General features: G+C 36.0%; 1 protein-coding gene across 1 annotated transcript in view; it reads right to left on the reverse strand.

Annotated features, from left to right (window-relative positions):
• Positions 1 to 14,310: 14,310 nt before the first annotated feature.
• The window catches only part of LOC136028388 (charged multivesicular body protein 4b-like), a 31,596-nt gene continuing 24,792 nt past the window's right edge, over positions 14,311 to 21,114 (reverse strand). Inside the window, exons 5-6 of the mRNA XM_065706201.1 lie at positions 20,436 to 20,565; positions 14,311 to 14,658 (exon numbers count right to left, since the gene is read on the reverse strand). Of these exons, the coding sequence (XP_065562273.1) occupies positions 14,600 to 14,658; positions 20,436 to 20,565 (189 nt within the window). The 3' untranslated portion in view covers positions 14,311 to 14,599. The remainder of the gene's footprint in view (positions 14,659 to 20,435; positions 20,566 to 21,114) is intronic.

Below are 21,114 nucleotides of genomic sequence, written 5' to 3' on the forward strand. Positions count from 1 at the left end.
TTTCTGCCAATTTAAAGTATGCCTATCCTCTATTCTACTGTATATATATATATATATATATATATATATATATATATATATATATATATATATATATATATATATATATATATATATATATATATATATATGACTGTGTTGATAAGGCTCAGAAAAAACTGCTTATTTGTGTAGACTAGTAGAACAAAGATGTAAAAATAAATATTGAGTTGAACATAGTTTGTTTGGAATGAGGCAGAACTCATCTGCTCACCACATGCCTCTGAAGATTTGGGCTTCCCCGTATCTAAACGTTCCATGTTTTATGGGCAGCCTCAGCCCTATGAGGTGGGTGGGAGCCCACCCCAGGTATATTCAGTATATAGGCAAGAACTGGTTCTAATCAGATCTCAGATATAGGGTCAGTTAGGCCAGCAACCCTCCAACTAAAATTTTTGTGCAATGAAAAACGATGGTACTGTCTCGGATAGGCACGAGCCTGGCAAGCGATATGGGAACCTGAATGGTTCCATTGTTCTCTTTGCTGAACCCTTGGCAAGAGTTATGAGTCAAGCTGGCTGAGATGCTATTACATTAAATTCTCGATCTTGAGGGTACGGGGCCAAACCACAAATAAGCCTTTTTTTGAAGAATAAATTCGTTCTTGGGTAAAGGATGTATTTGTGGAAGAAAAATTGACATTTGAGTATTTTATGCTTTCAGATGGAGAGCAAATCCAGGTAACGGGGAGGGGAGGGTCCTTTTGCTTTGTAAATGGGTTTAGTTGTGTGGGTATAGTAATGGGTATATATATAAAAGCTAGTATTTTATAAGGCCCTTTTTATTGAGATATCAGATTTCTGATTCATTCTTCCCTTTTTACGTTTTAGTAGGGAATGGTGTTGATTATAGTTAACTAAGAGAAATCAGCAAATGTTTCTTGTTTGTTTAAGGAATAATTCCTTCGCCATTCAACTAAGTTGCAGAAGGATAACAACGTGGTGCTGTAACAAGTTCTTATCAATCCGTAACTTGGTGTGATAGGGTAAGAATTATTCTTTGTCACTCTTTAAAGAAACAAGAAAAGTATGCCAACTCCTCATTAGCTAACTGAAGTTAAATATGCTTTTATTTTATTCAATCATTTTCAACATTTTATTATAACTACAACACTATTACAAACGTAAAATGGTTATCAAAGAGTTTGTGGCAACGAACTGTAAGTAAGGAGTGACCCGGCTCAATAGTAACCGAAACTCTAAAAACGGAATTTTGATACCAAAGATACATCAAAAGAATGGGATTTTTATGCTGATTTTAAATCCAAGTGTTATCGAGTTTATTCCTACCTACCAATGTTACGAACCTCAGAAAATTTGTCTTATTTTCGAAAAAAGGGGGAAACACCCCCTAAAAGTCATAGAACCTTAATGAAAATAATACCATCAAATTTGGCGTATCAGAGAACCCATCTATAAAGGTTGTAAGCTCCTATCTGCACAAATGTGGAATTTTGTATTTTTTGCCAAAAGAAAAATAGCAGATCCGTGTATATTTTTTTTTTTTTGTATTTTTCAGGGGTGATTGTATAGACCCAGTGGTCATAGAATTTTGCGATAAGGCTTATTCGAACGGAACTAAAAAGTTCTAGCGTTTTACTGTTTTAAAAAGTAGAGCTGTGACAAAGAGTCAAACTGCCGTAAAGAGTGGGGCGTTGAGGAGGGGACAGTCTCTTTCATATGCGGAATAGTTTCTGTTCGTTTTAAGTTTTAATGTCACTCCTTACTTTCAGTTAAAAAAACTTTTTTTTTTCTAAATTTTCAGTCCAAAAGACTTGTCTTGTTGATGGCCACACAATACAATGCTGAAACACCGAAAGAACCATAAACAATACGCTAAATCATGCAATACATGTAAAATAAAGTTAAAGAGGAATGAAGACTAAAATGCAGTAAAACTAAAAAAAAGAGGTAGTAATAACAATACTAGTGATAAATAGAAACCAAAAAAGTAAAGAAAACTGGAAAAACCAAGTTGGCAAAGAAAAACAAAACATAAGGACTTTAACAGTTTGGGAGATTTCCGAAAACAATTTTAAAAGAAAAAGGAGGGCTATATTATTTGGGAAAGAATACCCCCAAAAACGAAAAAACGAGAAATTATATGAAAAGGGGGAAAATAGGAAAAGTTAAAACCAGTATTTCACTTTCTTTATTTCTTCTTTTTTTACGGCTGGGGGCTCGAGCTGGAGCTTTCAGGGACAGTTTGTTGGGAGGGGGGTTCGAAATTCTATTTGAGGGGGAAACAGTATTTATTTAATCCTCTTTAAGGAGCACATGCTACTAGAACCAATAAATTGATTCGCTTTAACCCTAATAAGTATTTGCAATTTTATAGTTTACAGCCAAGGATTAGAATGAAATTCGCGTTTCTTCTATAAAAGGCCGATTTCTTCGTTAGGCTGACGAAATTTGTTGTTAGTCGCTTAAATAAACGTAAAAGTTTTAGTAATAGTCAAGGACGACACCAGCAAATTTTGGCAATTTTTCAACAAATAAGCATCCTCATTAATACGAAAATGACCCATTCTAACTTTTGTAGCTCTTAATTGTAAACGTTGACGGGCCTAGGCACATTATTTTGCTGTTGACATTATGACAAGTTAAAAATATTCTGCTCAAATTGACAAGTCGCTCTTAGTAAAGCGCAAATGATGCTTTGGCCCTCACAAAATTATACTTTTATTTATTTTATTTTATTTAAGTTGCTAATTATTTATTATATAAAATAAAAAATTGTATTTATTAATTAAAACTGTAATTATGAAATCATAGGCGTTAGTTATACTCTCGTTGATGGTAATTTCTATTGGTTTAAATTAGTAAGTTAAGCTTAATAATAAAAATAAATTGATTCGCTTTAACAGTAATAAAATATTTGTAATTTTACAGTTTATAGCCAGGGATTAGAATAAAATTCACGTTTCTTCAATAAATGGTAGTTTTCCTTCGTTAGGTTGACAAAATTTGCTGTTAGTCGCTTAAATAAATATGGTGCAGTATTTTTCTTTATGTTTGTTGATATATTTATGAATAAAATGATTGATTATGTCACATCATTGGTTAAAAATGTCACCCTCTGCTGATTCTTTATCAAAAATCTTGGTAATAACTCCAGCATTCACAGTGACGATTTATGAATAAAGACAAAGCTCACTGCAGTATTAACGTTACTTCTTGCCTTGGAGTTATTTCAAAGATGGGGGGGGGGCTTTAGGGTTCAAGAAGACGGTCATTTTATTTCTTCTGTTAAAATTTGCATCTACTGGGATTTTTCAGATTTTGGGCTAAAAATCGATGTTTTGAAGGATGAAACGGTAGGAAACGCCAATTTTGGTGGTTTGTTAAGATGGTGACCTCAAAACTTCGTGTTTAAGGCAGAGGCGCCATTTGGGGGAGGTCAGGGGTGGGCAAATGCCCACCCCAGATTTTTCAGGGAGCCCAAGCTTCCACCACAAAGGGCCCTTTGCCAGCCATAATAATCCATTATGTCCAACATAATCCAATCTTTCCAATTGATTTGGAATTACTGCACGCCTATTACCCAAAGAGCGCAATTACCTGACGATTCTTTGGGTAATTATGCTATTTGCTATTAATCATTGTAAACTTTAGAAGTAGGTTAGATACATAATAAAAGTCTCAAGTTCTGTCAAATGCCCATTTCCTAGATGATTAGGAGGGCCAGCTTGTAGTCTGGTTGAATTTTCCACTTTCAGTTTAATCATTTAACCTCGTTGATTATGATCTTTGATGTTATAATTAATTGTAGAGGTTAGTTTGGCTGAGTTCCACATTTGGTTACAGTACATTTCCATGCAACACACGGGTGCTGAAAATGAGTTTTTACTTAGAATATTCGATTGATGGGCTGCCAAAACTCGCATTTTTTCTTACGCGAAAGTTGGGGGGGGGGGCAACATGAAGTTCATGCCCACCCCAAGATTTGGCCCAAATGGCGCCTCTGGTTTAAGGTTTAAGACCATGCAAATTTGATTGGCTATCTTAGAGTGTTTATTGTTTGGCATTTAAAGCCTCTTTGGCAAAAATTAAGGCTTGTTACAGAAAAAGTCGGTTTGCTGAGGTACGATCTCTTTTGTTACCCAAAAAGGGCCACTAGAACTGACGATTTCGTTTCAAATGGTCTGTCTCCCAACAATTTATAATGACTCGTCTGACACAACCACCTCATGGGAAAAAAAGAGACTCAGTGGTTTCCTTGCAAAGAAGTTTAGGTTGCTAATTGTTCAATTTTAATACTCGTGTGTTAAATTTTCGACCATGGTGATACCAATAGTTTAGTTTTAATTTCGATTCAATGTCATTTCCGAGGGCTTTCACACTCTTTGAAAATTCTTATAAATTTGTTTTCACAAGTAAACTTACTGTTAAAATAAATCGAAATAATAGTTATCAACGCTGAAATACTTTCAAATGGTAATTTTTTTCAACTAGACAGATTTTTTCAAAACGAGTTTTTAAACTTTTTACCGCTAAAGGCCGTGATTCGCTCATTGTTAGGTTTTGACTAATCCTGCAACCATGATCTTTATTTTTTTCTATTGAGATTTTTACAAATAAAACCACTCTGTTGAACATGTTATTTTCAGTAAAACCCAAATGATGCTCAATCTGTTTATATGGCTCCCCAATACTTATTCCTAAATAAAACTTATTACTAAGTAATACTTCTTACTAAATAATACTTATTACTAAGTAATATTTATTACTAAATAATAGTTATTACTAAATAAAACTTATTACTAAATAATACTTATTACTAAGTAATACTTATTCGAATATGCTAAGTTCGAGCCAGTTTTGTTCCGCAATGTCCAGTTTAAGTCAATGCCAAACCATCAGCATATTATGTCAATTATGATGTGTTGTATTCATTTTTGAAACTATCACATTTTTTACTTGGCAAATGGAAAAAGAGAGATTAATTTTCTATAGTACCATTGCAAAAGTCGGGGTTTAACTTGGTTAGTTCAACTTTTTTTTCACAAACCAGACACATTGTCCCTTAACCGTGAGTCAAAAAAGGAAAAAAATAATCCAGCCTTTCTAAAACGTGACTGGCTTTTTGCGTATTCCTGTGAAATTCTAAGCCAATAAAAAGACCGGAAAGTATTAGTCACAAGATTTTGAACAAGTAGTCCCTCTCTTTTCTTCGGTGGTAATAGTCAACACACCAAACGATGACTCATAAGTACATCTTAAAAAAAGTAGTACTATTCAGTAATTTCCGTCAAATCAATTAAATTTTGAAAAAAATAAAGTTTTATAGGAAGACTTCAATTTTCATACCTTTTTTAGCACTCCGCAAATAAAAATGAATATTTATTTTGCCTCTAAAAGAGCTAGTTTCACAAAGTGAAGTGGTAACGCTGTTCAAAATTCCTTGAAAATGCCTAGCATAATTGTTTAAAGGTCACAATTGCTTCAGAAGAATCTTTTGTTTTTTTGCAAAATGATCAGTTTTTTACTACTACATTACGATTTTGACGGTCAATATAGATAAATATCAAATATTAAAAATTCTTAAAAAGACAGAAATATTGGGAAAAATCTGCTAGAAATGCAACATCGTCTACTCGCTTCGTACAAAAAAAAAAAAAGTAAAAAAATTATTGAAGTTTAATAAGAACATGTCATTTAACCTGAACTTACAAAATGTCCGATCCATCCAGCAGTTTGTCACTCTTTTTTCATTAGTCACTCTTTTTTTCATTTTCACTCTTTTTTCATTTTTTCACATTCTTTTTTCATTTTTTCATTCTCTTTTTTCATATGCAAAAATAGCTCCTTATTCATAGACCTACGTTTTTTCAACGCAAAACCCCTAAAACATAGTAAATGCTGTAAAAACGAGAACCAGTCAGATCAAATTGGTTTATTCTTTATGTTAAAACACTAACACCAAAACTGAAAAAACACGACATTGGGTATGGGTATGGAATGGTCAGATCAAATCGATTTGTTCTTTATGTTAAAAGGCTAACACCAAAACTAAAAAAAAAAAAAAATGCGACATTGGGTATGGGTAGGGAGCGGTCAAATAAAATCGGTTTATCCTTTATGTTAAAACACAAACATTAAAACTAAAAAAACACGACATTGGGTAAGGGTACGGAGCGGTCAAATCAAATCGGCAGGTTCTTTATGTTAAAACTCGAACACCAAAACTATAAAAAAAAAACACGACAATGGGTATGGTTAATTAGTTTTTTTAATGGTTGTGTTTCAGCTCTATTGATATACCTCAGCCCAGAAATTGAACAGTCATGAAGTCTGAACTAGCAGCATAAAGAGAAGCATATCAAGGGAGGCAGAATTGGCCGTGTTGATGCCGAAACCCACTGTTTGAACCTCGGGCAAGGCTTGTTAGACCAACGTCGTCGCGAATGAGTAACGCCAGCGAAACCGCTTTGTCTGCTACTCCCACTTTCTTAGAGGCACGAAATGAAACAATTATTGCTGTAGATGTCGTTGTTTATAGACCAGATGATGAAAGTTGTCGCGAAAGAGGACTCAGGTTTGAAAGGTAAGGGTACGAGAATAAGTCTAAAATTAAGGTTAAGAAGATCAAGTCCCTTAAACTAAGAATACTGAGTATGAAAAGTTGATGTTCAATTCCAACAAAGTGGCTAGCTCTATTTGCCTAGGTAGAATTAATTAGGAAAGTTGGTGGATGAAGTAAAGATGTATAGCTAAGGCCCAAAGTTATTTTTTCGCAGTTAAGAAGTCCAGACGAATGGGAAGACAACTAAGATTAAGATATTGGAAGCCACGATAATAACAGTGGCTAACTGTGACTCTGAAGCAAGAGCACTTTGAAGGGCTGAGGGTAGATATACTAGATGTTTCTCAAAGTAATTGTCTAAGGACAGTTTTGGGTACCTGTTTCCCTCAAATATTGAAAAGTTGGTGGTTCGATCTCAGTTTCTACGGCTATAACGAGAAAAGGCTAAGATGGGCTGGTCAATTTTAACAGATGAAGGATTCCCAGGAATTTCACTTTTTGTGTATTCATTTGGGACGGAATGAAATATTAAATCCTCCTCTGATGGAAAAGGGGTTTTAGAAAGGATTTGAAGAAAACCAAAACTTTATTGGATGGAATAAAGCTTTGAAAGATCAGGGGAGGGGGAAAGGAGTGTAACTGTGTTGGCTACAGCCAGCTTGATGCTTGGATGAATTGTTAGCATTAGCCGTACTGGACTTTTTTTTTCTGGTGGACAAGTTATCAAAATTTTACGGATAAGGGGAGGAAGGAGTGAGGGGAGGGGGAGAGGATTTGACAAAGTTTGCACCAGTAAAATGTTACCCTGTTCCTGGATAATTCAACATAATGTAAGGTTTGTACAATTTTGATCCTACAGCGGCAGTGTGGGGCTATTAAAAAGTTTATGATTATACTGAAATTGTTTTAGTTCTTTCTCGCTTTCTGGGGCTATAATGAAATAAAGGTTGAGATGGCTAGGGCCCATTCTGTGGGTTAAAGACTGTGAACAATCGTCTTTTTCGGTCAACCATCTAGAGCAAAAAAACAGCAAATCGTCCCCAAATTTGGTAGGAGCTCGCGACGGAGGATTTATGGGAATTTTTAACTTCATGGGAGGGTGTTAAGAGGGAGGCTCTGAATAGATTGGAATGGAGGAACCTGAAGAACTTTGTTAGCTAGAGGCAGATTGTTCCTGCAGTAAGCTGTTAGTAGTAGTAATAACATTAAATTATCGTCAGTTACTTTTTTTTTCTATTTTCGGGCAGCACTATTTATTTCAAATTTTTAGAATCTCCAGTATTTTGTATTTTATAACGGTAAATCTTTCTTAAATTCTTGGTGCGTTTTAAGTCAAACTTATACAGACTTAGAGCAAAATTGCAAGTTATAAAACCGGCTATTATTTCTTTCTTCAAACCATTGCCACTCAGGAATTAATGTTTCCCTTTCGGCATTTCTTAGTTTTTGGCTAAATTGGGCATCAGTTTATGTTGAGCATTCCAAGTAACGTGATAATGTGATGAAATATCTTCGTTTCCTCGTTGTTAGATGGGTCTTCTTGGATGATTTGCTAGATGTTGAGTTGAGGACATTTTTAAGAAGAAGCGTCTTTAAATTCTTCCATTGTAAGTTGCCAATTCTAAAGCGCTCGAATTAACCTTCTATTTGAATTCTTTTTAGGTCAATTTTGTCGAAAGTAATTTGCAATTTGCGTCACTGGGAACAATTTTGTTAACCCTTCGTGATATTGTTTTGGGATTTTATTATACCTTTGTTTGGTAGCGTTATTTTTTTTTGTCTTGTTTCAGACTTGAATATTAGAGTTAACAAGATCCACAAGTGTGTGACTAGTTTCTAGAAAAAAGGAACCAACGCCATCTATCAAATAAAATCATAAAGATGGTAATAAAAACTTAAGTAAACATTACAGCTTTTATTCATCACTTCTTTAAATTTTGCTTCACAGTATATCGAAGACGAAAATCCTTCCTTGGAAAAAAAATTGGACCGGGATCTCCATATTGTACCGGAAATAGTGCAATTGAACCTGGTTGGTAACGCTGATATTCACGAAATGAAAAACTGAAATTAAATACGTCATCTCTGTCACATACTGGGCCTTATCCGGAATTTATGTCCGAGAAGGGGGATGTTTTTTCGGAGGGGTGGGTACGTAGAAAGCTAAAAAAAATACATAAATGTTCATACGCATTTCTGTTACGTTTTTAAGAGTCAGAAAATATTTTGGGGGGCCAATTTTTTATACTTCAATTCGAATTACTTTCAAATTTTAATTATAATTTATATTTTAATACAGTAAAATTTCTTTGTTCTTTGATATCTCCGTTAGAAATAAATTTAGTGCCAACAATCTAGCTACAGACATGTCATATTAATAACCTTCTAAATTAAGCAAGCGGCTGATTTTCTATAAGCTCTAAGGGTTGATTCAAAGTTTTTCTGTTTCACCTTTCTACTTTCAAATCATCCTTCTACTGACCTCTAATTTCTAAGACAGGAGTTGCTAACATTTTACGAGACCCACTCCCCCACCAAACAGTAGGTTCCAAGGCTCTATTGTTTTATAATGCACGGAATTGGATAATTCCATAGAAAAAAAAATCAAAGTAGAAACCATCCGAAATCCTTCGTCACAATTCCTGATTTGGGACCCTCTGTTCTAATACTCACTGAAGTCAACTGGGAAGGGTATCCCCCCCTGAGATTTTTTACCCGCTCTGAATTTTGACAAATACTTTTTTTGGTATTTTCATTGAAAAATACTTTATTGGGATTTTTCCTTGAAAGATTACAAAAACAACAAATGTGTCCCACCCCTAGATTTTGAAGACATTTTGCCCGCCCCTAGTTTCTTTAAATTGACGCCACTGCTTAAGGTCACCTACCGCAATCGATTATCAGTTATTAACTCTTCAAATAAGCTATATTTAGACAAATACTTTTTTTGTGATCACAAGGCTTTTTCGAATTAGAAGTTTTTCAAAGCACGAATCCTAAAATAAAATAACTAAATCAATCCGTCTTTTTTTAGTATTTTGTATTTCTTCTCTGCTGTTTATCCGTTACTAACCACTATTTTTCCCCATCAGACTGAAACCGAAACTTAAAACTTCTTTGAAACCGAAAATGAACGGTTTCACGACACACAGCTCAGTTGTCTACATTTGATTGACCTTAAACCTTCTTTGAAACCGAAAATGAACGGTTTCACGACACACAGCTCAGTTGTCTACATTTGATTGACCTTAAAACTTCTTTGAAACCGAAAATGAACGGTTTCACGACACACAGCTCAGTTGTCTACATTTGATTGACCTTAAACCTTCTTTGAAACCGAAAATGAACGGTTTCACGACACACAGCTCAGTTGTCTACATTTGATTGACCTTAAACCTTCTTTGAAACCGAAAATGAACGGTTTCACGACACACAGCTCAGTTGTCTACATTTGATTGACCTTAAAACTTCTTTGAAACCGAAAATGAACGGTTTCACGACACACACAGCTCAGTTGTCTACATTAGATTGACCTTAAAACTTCTTTGAAACCGAAAATGAACGGTTTCACGACACACAGCTCAGTTGTCTACATTTGATTGACCTTAAAACTTCTTTGAAACCGAAAATGAACGGTTTCAGGACACACAGCTCAGTTGTCTACATTTGATTGACTTTAAAGCTTCTTTGAAACCGAAAATGAACGGTTTCACGACACACAGCTCAGTTGTCTACATTTGATTGACCTTAAAACTTCTTTGAAACCGAAAATGAACGGTTTCACGACACACAGCTCAGTTGTCTACATTTGATTGACCTTAAAACTTCTTTTAAACCGAAAATGAACGGTTTCACGACACACAGCTCAGTTGTCTACATTTGATTGACCTTAAAGCTTCTTTGAAACCGAAAAAGAACGGTTTCACGACACATAGCTCAGTTGTCTACATTTGATTGACCTTAAAACTTCTTTGAAACCGAAAATGAACGGTTTCACGACACACAGCTCAGTTGTCTACATTTGATTGACCTTAAAGCTTCTTTGAAACCGAAAATGAACGGTTTCGCGAAACACAGCTCAGTTGTCTACATTTGATTGACCTTAAAACTTCTTTGAAACCGAAAATGAACGGTTTCACGACACACAGCTCAGTTGTCTACATTTGATTGACCTTAAAGCTTCTTTGAAACCGAAAATGAACGGTTTCGCGACACACAGCTCAGTTGTCTACATTTGATTGACCTTAAAACTTCTTTGAAACCGAAAATGAACGGTTTCAGGACACACAGCTCAGTTGTCTACATTTGATTGACCTTAAAGCTTCTTTGAAACCGAAAATGAACGGTTTCACGACACACAGCTCAGTTGTCTACATTTGATTGACCTTCAAACTTCTTTGAAACCGAAAATGAACGGTTTCACGACACACAGCTCAGTTGTCTACATTTGATTGACCTTAAAACTTCTTTGAAACCGAAAATGAACGGTTTCACGACACACAGCTCAGTTGTCTACATTTGATTGACCTTAAAGCTTCTTTGAAACCGAAAATGAACGGTTTCACGACACACAGCTCAGTTGTCTACATTTGATTGACCTTAAAACTTCTTTTAAACCGAAAATGAACGGTTTCAGGACACACAGCTCAGTTGTCTACATTTGATTGACCTTAAAGCTTCTTTGAAACCGAAAATGAACGGTTTCACGACACACAGCTCAGTTGTCTACATTTGATTGACCTTAAACCTTCTTTGAAACCGAAAATGAACGGTTTCACGACACACAGCTCAGTTGTCTACATTTGATTGACCTTAAAACTTCTTTGAAACCGAAAATGAACGGTTTCACGACAAACAGCTCAGTTGTCTACATTTGATTGACCTTAAACCTTGTTTCACGACACACAGCTCAGTTGTCTACATTTGATTGACCTTAAAACCTCTTTGAAACCGAAAATGAACGGTTTCACGACACACAGCTCAGTTGTCTACATTTGATTGACCTTAAAGCTTCTTTGAAACCAAAAATGAACGGTTTCACGACACACAGCTCAGTTGTCTACATTTGATTGACCTTAAAACTTCTTTGAAAACGAAAATGAACGGTTTCACGACACACAGCTCAGTTGTCTACATTTGATTGACCTTAAAGCTTCTTTGAAACCGAAAATGAACGGTTTCGCGACACACAGCTCAGTTGTCTACATTTGATTGACCTTAAAACTTCTTTGAAACCGAAAATGAACGGTTTCAGGACACACAGCTCAGTTGTCTACATTTGATTGACTTTAAAGCTTCTTTGAAACCGAAAATGAACGGTTTCACGACACACAGCTCAGTTGTCTACATTTGATTGACCTTAAAACTTCTTTGAAACCGAAAATGAACGGTTTCACGACACACAGCTCAGTTGTCTACATTTGATTGACCTTAAAGCTTCTTTGAAACCGAAAAAGAACGGTTTCACGACACACAGCTCAGTTGTCTACATTTGATTGACCTTAAAACTTCTTTGAAACCGAAAATGAACGGTTTCACGACACACAGCTCAGTTGTCTACATTTGATTGACCTTAAAGCTTCTTTGAAACCGAAAATGAACGGTTTCGCGACACACAGCTCAGTTGTCTACATTTGATTGACCTTAAAACTTCTTTGAAACCGAAAATGAACGGTTTCGCGACACACAGCTCAGTTGTCTACATTTGATTGACCTTAAAACTTCTTTTAAACCGAAAATGAACGGTTTCACGACACACAGCTCAGTTGTCTACATTTGATTGACCTTAAAGCTTCTTTGAAACCGAAAATGAACGGTTTCACGACACACAGCTCAGTTGTCTACATTTGATTGACCTTCAAACTTCTTTGAAACCGAAAATGAACGGTTTCACGACACACAGCTCAGTTGTCTACATTTGATTGACCTTAAAGCTTCTTTGAAACCGAAAATGAACGGTTTCGCGACACACAGCTCAGTTGTCTACATTAGATTGACCTTAAAACTTCTTTGAAACCGAAAATGAACGGTTTCACGACACACAGCTCAGTTGTCTACATTTGATTGACCTTAAAACTTCTTTGAAACCGAAAATGAACGGTTTCACGACACACAGCTCAGTTGTCTACATTTGATTGACCTTAAAGCTTCTTTGAAACCGAAAAAGAACGGTTTCACGACACACAGCTCAGTTGTCTACATTTGATTGACCTTAAAACTTCTTTGAAACCGAAAATGAACGGTTTCACGACACACAGCTCAGTTGTCTACATTTGATTGACCTTAAAGCTTCTTTGAAACCGAAAATGAACGGTTTCGCGAAACACAGCTCAGTTGTCTACATTTGATTGACCTTAAAACTTCTTTGAAACCGAAAATGAACGGTTTCAGGAAAAACAGCTCAGTTGTCTACATTTGATTGACCTTAAAGCTTCTTTGAAACCGAAAATGAACGGTTTCGCGACACACAGCTCAGTTGTCTACATTTGATTGACCTTAAAACTTCTTTGAAACCGAAAATGAACGGTTTCAGGACACACAGCTCAGTTGTCTACATTTGATTGACCTTAAAGCTTCTTTGAAACCGAAAATGAACGGTTTCACGACACACAGCTCAGTTGTCTACATTTGATTGACCTTAAAACTTCTTTGAAACCGAAAATGAACGGTTTCACGACACACAGCTCAGTTGTCTACATTTGATTGACCTTAAAGCTTCTTTGAAAACGAAAAAGAACGGTTTCACGACACACAGCTCAGTTGTCTACATTTGATTGACCTTAAAACTTCTTTGAAACCGAAAATGAACGGTTTCAGGAGACACAGCTCAGTTGTCTACATTTGATTGACCTTAAAGCTTCTTTGAAACCGAAAATGAACGGTTTCACGACACACAGCTCAGTTGTCTACATTTGATTGACCTTAAAGGTTCTTTGAAACCGAAAATGAACGGTTTCACGACACACAGCTCAGTTGTCTACATTTGATTGACCTTAAAGCTTCTTTGAAACCTAAAATGAACGGTTTCACGACACACAGCTCAGTTGTCTACATTTGATTGACCTTAAAGGTTCTTTGAAACCGAAAATGAACGGTTTCACGACACACAGCTCAGTTGTCTACATTTGATTGACCTTAAAGCTTCTTTGAAACCTAAAATGAACGGTTTCACGACACATAGCTCAGTTGTCTACATTTGATTGACCTTAAAACTTCTTTGAAACCGAAAATGAACGGTTTCACGACACACAGCTCAGTTGTCTACATTTGATTGACCTTAAAGCTTCTTTGAAACCCAAAATGAACAGTTTCACGACACACAGCTCAGTTGTCTACATTTGATTGACCTTAAAACTTCTTTGAAACCGAAAATGAACGGTTTAACGACACACAGCTCAGTTGTCTACATTTGATTGACCTTAAAAGCTTCTTTGAAACCGAAAATGAACGGTTTCGCGACACACAGCTCAGTTGTCTACATTTGATTGACCTTAAAACTTCTTTGAAACCGAAAATGAACGGTTTCACGACACACAGCTCAGTTGTCTACATTTGATTGACCTTAAAACTTCTTTGAAACCGAAAATGAACGGTTTCACGACACACAGCTCAGTTGTCTACATTTGACTGACCTTAAAACTTCTTCGAAACCGAAAATGAGCAGTTTTAGACCCCCAGTGTGGTTTTCTGAGCTGCAATTAACTTTAAGCACCTAATTGCATCCAACAGTCGAACTGGCTTAAGGAATTATCTTGATACATAATATAATCTTTATTTGATACTATTCATAACAGCCAAAGATAAGGACTTCACAAGAAACTACACATTCAAAGCTTAACCTTTAGAGTTTATCATCCACTCCAGAATTTTGCAGAAGACAGTTATTAACAAAGTTTCAAATATTTTAGCTTTTCCAGAAAATCATAGCAAACTCTGATACATGGAATCAAGTAATCTAGAGCTGTCAGCACAAACGGTATTGAAGGTGAAAGAACAGATAAAACGAAGCAGTAAAAATAATCACAATAATACAATCTTAAGAGGCCCAGGCTTCAAGTTCCTCCAAATCTTCATCCTTTTCTTGAATACGGGACTCTTAAAGATAAAAAGAAAACGTTAAATACTAGTATTATAATTGTAATATAATAACTGCGATAAAATGAATATAACAAAAAGCCAATCAGAGAGGAATATTGCTAAAATGAAGTTTATAAACTTATAAGGGATTACAAAGCAAAGACTTATAAGGGATTAACACAATTAGTATTAAGAGTCCGTCAGTTGCAATGTCACAATTCCCTTACTGACGGAAATGTAAACTACGTCTTAAGTCTTAGACCTAGAGACGTTGTCATTTAGGCAAAAGCGCAGTCTTAGAATATGTAAAAAATATTCAATTTAAGTTGACATAAGAGGACAATGCAAATATTTTGGTCAAGACTTTCGCTTGATCTTCTTCATTGCAGAATAATAAAAATATACCGATAAAAATCCCAAGGATAATATAAAAACCAAACCTTCAAACTAACAATAATATAAAAAGACCCTCTCTAAGCAACGCGAATGGGTAACTGAATAAAAAATAAAATACTCGTCGGCATTTCACGATTTCATCCTACTGAAAGGTATTATGGAATTATCACAGATTCTATTAGGTTTCAAAATATGATTTTGTTGATTAATATAAAAACGATCAGAATTATTAAGTTCATTATAAATGGGGCTTAGATGGGTTTCTCCAGTACCTCCATTGAGAGCGATCCCTTACTGAATGTGCTATTTTATTTCAACTGCCTCTCAGAAAACCTGCATAAGAGCTTTAAGGGGGGCAATAATGGAGGTGTTATCAAATAAAATGGAATGGTATAGGTTGTCATAGACGTGTTGAGCCAAGGCGGAATCAGAAATCCCATGCCTTTGGCTTAGCCCCACAGCTTTGTCAACTGAGGACATATGTTCTGAAAACCTCTCCCCCAACTATTTTTGGATTCTTCCAACATAGAAACAACCGCAAGAACGGGAAACCCTATAAACATCACTCACCAAAATGGGGCTGGTTTTACCTTGCTGCTGTTGAAAAAGCTCTGTATTTTATTAGAATTTTTAGAAGTAACATTAAGGTTATTGTTTTGTTTATTATTCTTCTCAGTTTGTCACTCAATTTGGGAATATAGGGTGAAACAGTGAAAAGTCTCTCATCACCCACCCAAAGGGATGATATATGTTGGGGGTTGTGGAGTTGATGCATCCTTGTCTACCTTTAAAAATTTTGTTTATCATGGGTTCCATCAAATTTATGCGATATCCATTGCAAAATAAAATATCTTAAGGATAATGAACTTCTGGGACTATATGAGCTTCTGAGTATACTGATATTACACGATGAACCAAAGATAAAACCACTCCTCTTTTTACGCAAGGAGAGTGGTTGGAACAGAAATGCAGGCAAATACCTATCGTTATTTATGGGCTTTCTATAAATCGAGAACTCAAGGCTGAGAGACTTATTGAATATTAAAAGTTCTAGAGAAGACAGTTCATGATTATCTTCTAATTCTAAGCTGAACTGAAGGTTATAATCCAAAGTGTTAAAATGAGTTAAAAAGGAGTTCACAAAACGGACCCAGAATGAGTGTTTCAGAGGTAAAGTTTTCAAAGCGGAGGTATCAATTAATTACATGTAAAAAGTGGCCAAAACAGGTGAGAGGCTCGTACTCATTGGCAGACCCATAATTCGGGCGAAAAATTTGTTTTTGTACCAAAAATATAAAGAAGACTTATTGCAAAGGCGGAGAAGACGCATAGTAGTTTTGATATCTAGTGTTTTATAGTCCATTTGGTCAATATTATATTCTAGCTTCTTTTGAAGAGTAAGTTCACATTTTCTAATACCGCAAGAAGTACACATAGAGATAGTATCGAAACTGGCCAGATTTGTATCTTTTTTTTATACCATGGTCTTTTAATTTTTCAGCAAGGTCAACTGAATTTTTAATGTAAGCAGTTTGTATTGACATAAGAGGACAAAAAATTGTGGGTAACCATTTTCCCAGTCTGAAAGCCGGAGAACTATAAGAGGCCACAATTCGTCCCAGAGGGACTCAATCTTTGTTGATTTTTGGGAGACCATGGAATTTAAGAACAGAGAACCCTTTCGGTTAAATTATTTTATACATTTACAGATCATGACCCGACTGATATGGATTTTTGGGGTGCGATACCGATAGCGATATATCGGTAGCGTAACAACATAATTTGCCGATTGATTCCCCTCCGGAAAAACCTTACCTAAAGTTTAAACCCCCCCCCCATTCTTTGCCCACATTCATGCTTACATGTTTCTCCCTGGTCTAATACATAACAAAAAACAGCCTCAATAATTCCCTTTGGATTCCAAAAATTCTCATTTACATGATTTGTTTGATTTTCTTTACGTTTTCTGATCAGCAGCTTCTGAGCACACAAACGAAATGACAGATATTTGTGAAAGGGATAAATAAGAAAAAAAAAATTAGATCAAAGAAGCTGGTTCAGTTCCATAAACAAAAATACGTGAAAATTTGATTGAAAGAAGCGTAAGATTTTAATTGAAATTGATAACTCAAAATCCAAATTTCAATAGCGGGACTTTGAATTTTAATCATTTCACATATTAATTTGAAAAATTCGCTTTATATTCAAATGGTATGGTCCCTTACGAACGAATCCACGCTAGGGACACTGAATAAAGGGGTTCAGCTAGTTTTAAGTTTAGAGAAGGGATTTAAAAAAATGTATCGACAAAATTGTCCAGTATGTCAACACACAAACAAAATTTTCCAAATGTGCTGACATGCGGCGGCGACACCTTGGAACTCCCCCACATCACCTAAAACACCCCTTCTCCCCCTTAGCTGCCCCCTTACTGGATATCATGGTTTTAATTGATTGAATTTCGGATCTTTCACCCATGCAAGTGAAAATTCATTAAATAGAAATTTATGGTTTATTGTATTCATTTTAGTTGTTTCGGTAGAGGATGTACATTCTTGAAGTCGCCATACAAATCTTGAAGTCGCCATAGAATATTGCTCTGTATTGACAATTATTGACAACAAATATAAGTAAATAAGTAAGACGGCACTAGACCCGTAAGATCCAAACCGGGGGTACTGATCTCCGTTTCGTGGCTCTTCAGCCAGGAAGTGCCAGCCATCATGTGCTTTCACACACCCTTCCTGCTTACCTTCCCCAGATTTCTCCAGGTGCCCATTTAGAGCTGGGTTGACTCTGGCTGAGCTTACAGAGTTGCACCACTAACCGATGTCCCAAACCAAATAACTGGCAACCAATACACCTGGGATTGAACTCGTGCCCCATGGACAAATAATTCTCAAACCAGCGCGCCAACCACTTAGCCAGACAGCTGACAACAAATATACTTTGCTGTCATTTGACTCACCTGTGCAGCTCTGTCCACCATGGTCAGACTAAGCTAGTGGCTTCGCCCCCCCCCAAGGACCTGGACAAGCGAAAATTATCTGAGGAAATCTGGTGCCATCTTCTGATTAAGTTGCACATAAAACAAAATATAAAAACAAGACCAACAACTGATATTCTTTTTCCTGATATCCGATAATGACACTGACCCTCATATCGGCCGGCCGATATATCGATCAGGCCCTATTGTGGAGTAATAAGTCAGACTAAGCTAGTGGCTTCACCCCCCCCCCCCCAAGGACCTGGACAAGCGAAAATTATCTGAGAAAATCTGGTGCCATCTTCTGATTAAGTTGCACATAAAACAAAGTATAAAAACAAGACCAACAACTGATATTCTTTTTCCTGATATCCGATAATGACACTGACCCTCATATCGGCCGGCCGATATACCGATCAGGCCCTATTGTGGAGTAATAAGTCTTTCAGTTGGTAAATTCCTAGTTGTTTGCGTGCTTCACGGGTGAACTTGTCGCTGGGGTCTGATTTTATAGGCTTATAAATGTGAGTGTCGGATAAAATATCCATAACTTTTTTATTATATAAAATTTTATCAAGGATACAAATTTTGTTCCCTTTATCAGCCCTGATGATAATGATGTCTGGGTCTTTTGTTAATTTTTTGAGAATTTGTGTTTCCTGATTTTTTTTTTACTTTCAGCAAAAGGGAGCAAAGTCAAGAAGATTCTTAACCACCTCCCCTCGAAACAAATAATTGAAGAAAAAACGGGTTTAATTTTTTTGTATACCCGATGTAAGAACTTTAGAAGATAGGTTCTCAATGGCCGGACCAGGACAGAATCTAGGAAGAAAACATCTCGAATATTTTAATATTTTTCGTAATTTTAAAATCTTTTTTAATAAGCGAGCCCTAGCCATAAAAAAGCCGTAGCCAAAAGAGTTTTGAGCCATTTTAGAAATCTGTTGAAAATCTGGCACTGAAAGGTTTTGCTTAAAAAATGTCGAATTTTCGAGATTGTATTACTGAGGAAAAAACTTCGGTTTTGATGGTCTTTCAAAATGTGGATTAGTGACTGAAAACCAACTCTATCACTAAATTTCCTTTCCGATTGTGTGCCTAGATTTAAGCAGAATCGAAGAGAATTCGGAAGAATTCTCTTTACCTTACAATTGTGTATAAATTCTTTCTCATTAATTCGGTTAGAGTGTTTTTGTTGACAAATCAAAATAATTAAGAATAGACTTGGTAATATGCTCTGGTAAGCTTGTCGCATATAATTTCTGAGACCACACTGGCTAATCATAACAAAACGAAAAAGAACATAAAGAAGAGAAAAATGAGGATAATAACAGCCAGTGAAAAAATCGAAGGGGAAAATGTAATTATTTCGGTCAAGACCTCCGCTTGACCGTCTTCAGTGCAGAATAATAATAATAATAATAAAAAAAAATAAATACAAAAAACCAAACCTTAAAACAAACACTAAAATCAAAAGAAGTTTTTTTCAAGGTTTGGTTTTTATATCATCCTTTAGATGATATATTCTCTTCAATTTTTCTACTGGCTGTTATTAACCTTATTTTTCTCTTCTTTATGTTTTGTCATGATTAGCCAGTGTGGTCTCAGAAATTATTTATAAAAATTTGACTGACAGTCTCACAATTCTCTTATTGACAAAGACGCAAAATACGTAGTCTTAGGCATAGAGACGTAGTTTTTTAAACGAAGATGTAGTCTTAGGGTATATCAAAAGGACTCAATTTAAGTTCATGTAAAGATTTTACCAGACAATCGCACAATTCTCTTACTGACAAAGACGCAAGCTGTCGACGTTTCGGCCCATGTCGGAAATACGGTTGACTTGACTTTAGTCAAGTGAACTATAGTCTAACAATGTAGTTGGACGTCCGAGCGCACCCCAAGACATTAAGATAGAAAATTGCATTAGCAAAACGTTTCAGATGGTTACGATTTAGTTTCAGAAGCGTCTCAGCCTAAAAATCTTTAAGAAAAAAAAGGCATGAAAGGTACTACTATCATCACTTATACCTAAAATTAAAATACAATTATTCATATGAACCACAAGAAATACAATTAATTGACAACACCTAGGATTAGCATAGTGCTGCTAATCCTGCTTTTGTGTAAACAAAAAATAAAAAAATAATATATTCGGTGCTGAGTTAACGACAAAATCAACTGATCCCTGAATCAATACAAATGAATCCTAGGCAACATCCACACAGAAACTAGCCCTTATTTCTGGTATGCTCAAGCAATTATTATTGATCTCATTTCCCAAAACTGGCCAAAAGAACCATCCCCTAAGAGCTACCCCCTAAAATAGGACAAAAAACGCGATTCGTCAAAGTTAACTATCTTTTTCTCCCTAATCGAATGATTAATTATTGAACTTAATTATGGAACTTACTGCTTGGCTTTGCACGGGACGGTTCAGCACTGGGCACAGTTGGCAATTCTTCTGCTGACGGTTTGACTTCAAGGAGCTGCCTGTCCATCTCCTCCTGCTCAAGCTCTTCCAGTTCTTTTTCTAAATCCTCCTAGAAAGAAAACACATTTACAGATTAAATTATTAGCACGAAAAGAATTTAAGAAAAACGTCCATGGTCAAACAAGATACGTTGCCATAATGTAACAAGAGAAATTCTAACGTGGCAAAGCATTTTGAAAAATAAACAGGGTGCGATATTAGTCAAATTCCTATGGCAGTACAGTGGACTGACGCTCTTTTGGACCGTAGAGTTCAATTGCGGCTGCCGCAAGGTTGGGCTTGCGACCTGTCCCTTTAAAAAAGACGCAGCAACTGAAATGTCAGTTTTAGTTGCTCATGCGCCAGCAATGACTATGGGAGGAGCTTTGTTCTTACGTATTATTGCAATTTTCACTTTGACAGGGATCGAGCCACCACAATATTTGGGCCATTGACAGTGGCGTCAACGCATAAAAATATAAGGGGGAAAGGAGAAAATGTAGGGTACTTGTATAATAAACCCACTTCCGCTCAAGTTGTTCATTCATTTACGCATTATAGAACCGATTTTTTTTCCCGTTAGTTTCTTTCAGCTTAGCGTGAGACAAGACAACGAGAA

Source organism: Artemia franciscana, chromosome 6 (assembly GCF_032884065.1).
Source record: "Artemia franciscana chromosome 6, ASM3288406v1, whole genome shotgun sequence".
NCBI lineage: Eukaryota > Metazoa > Arthropoda > Branchiopoda > Anostraca > Artemiidae > Artemia > Artemia franciscana.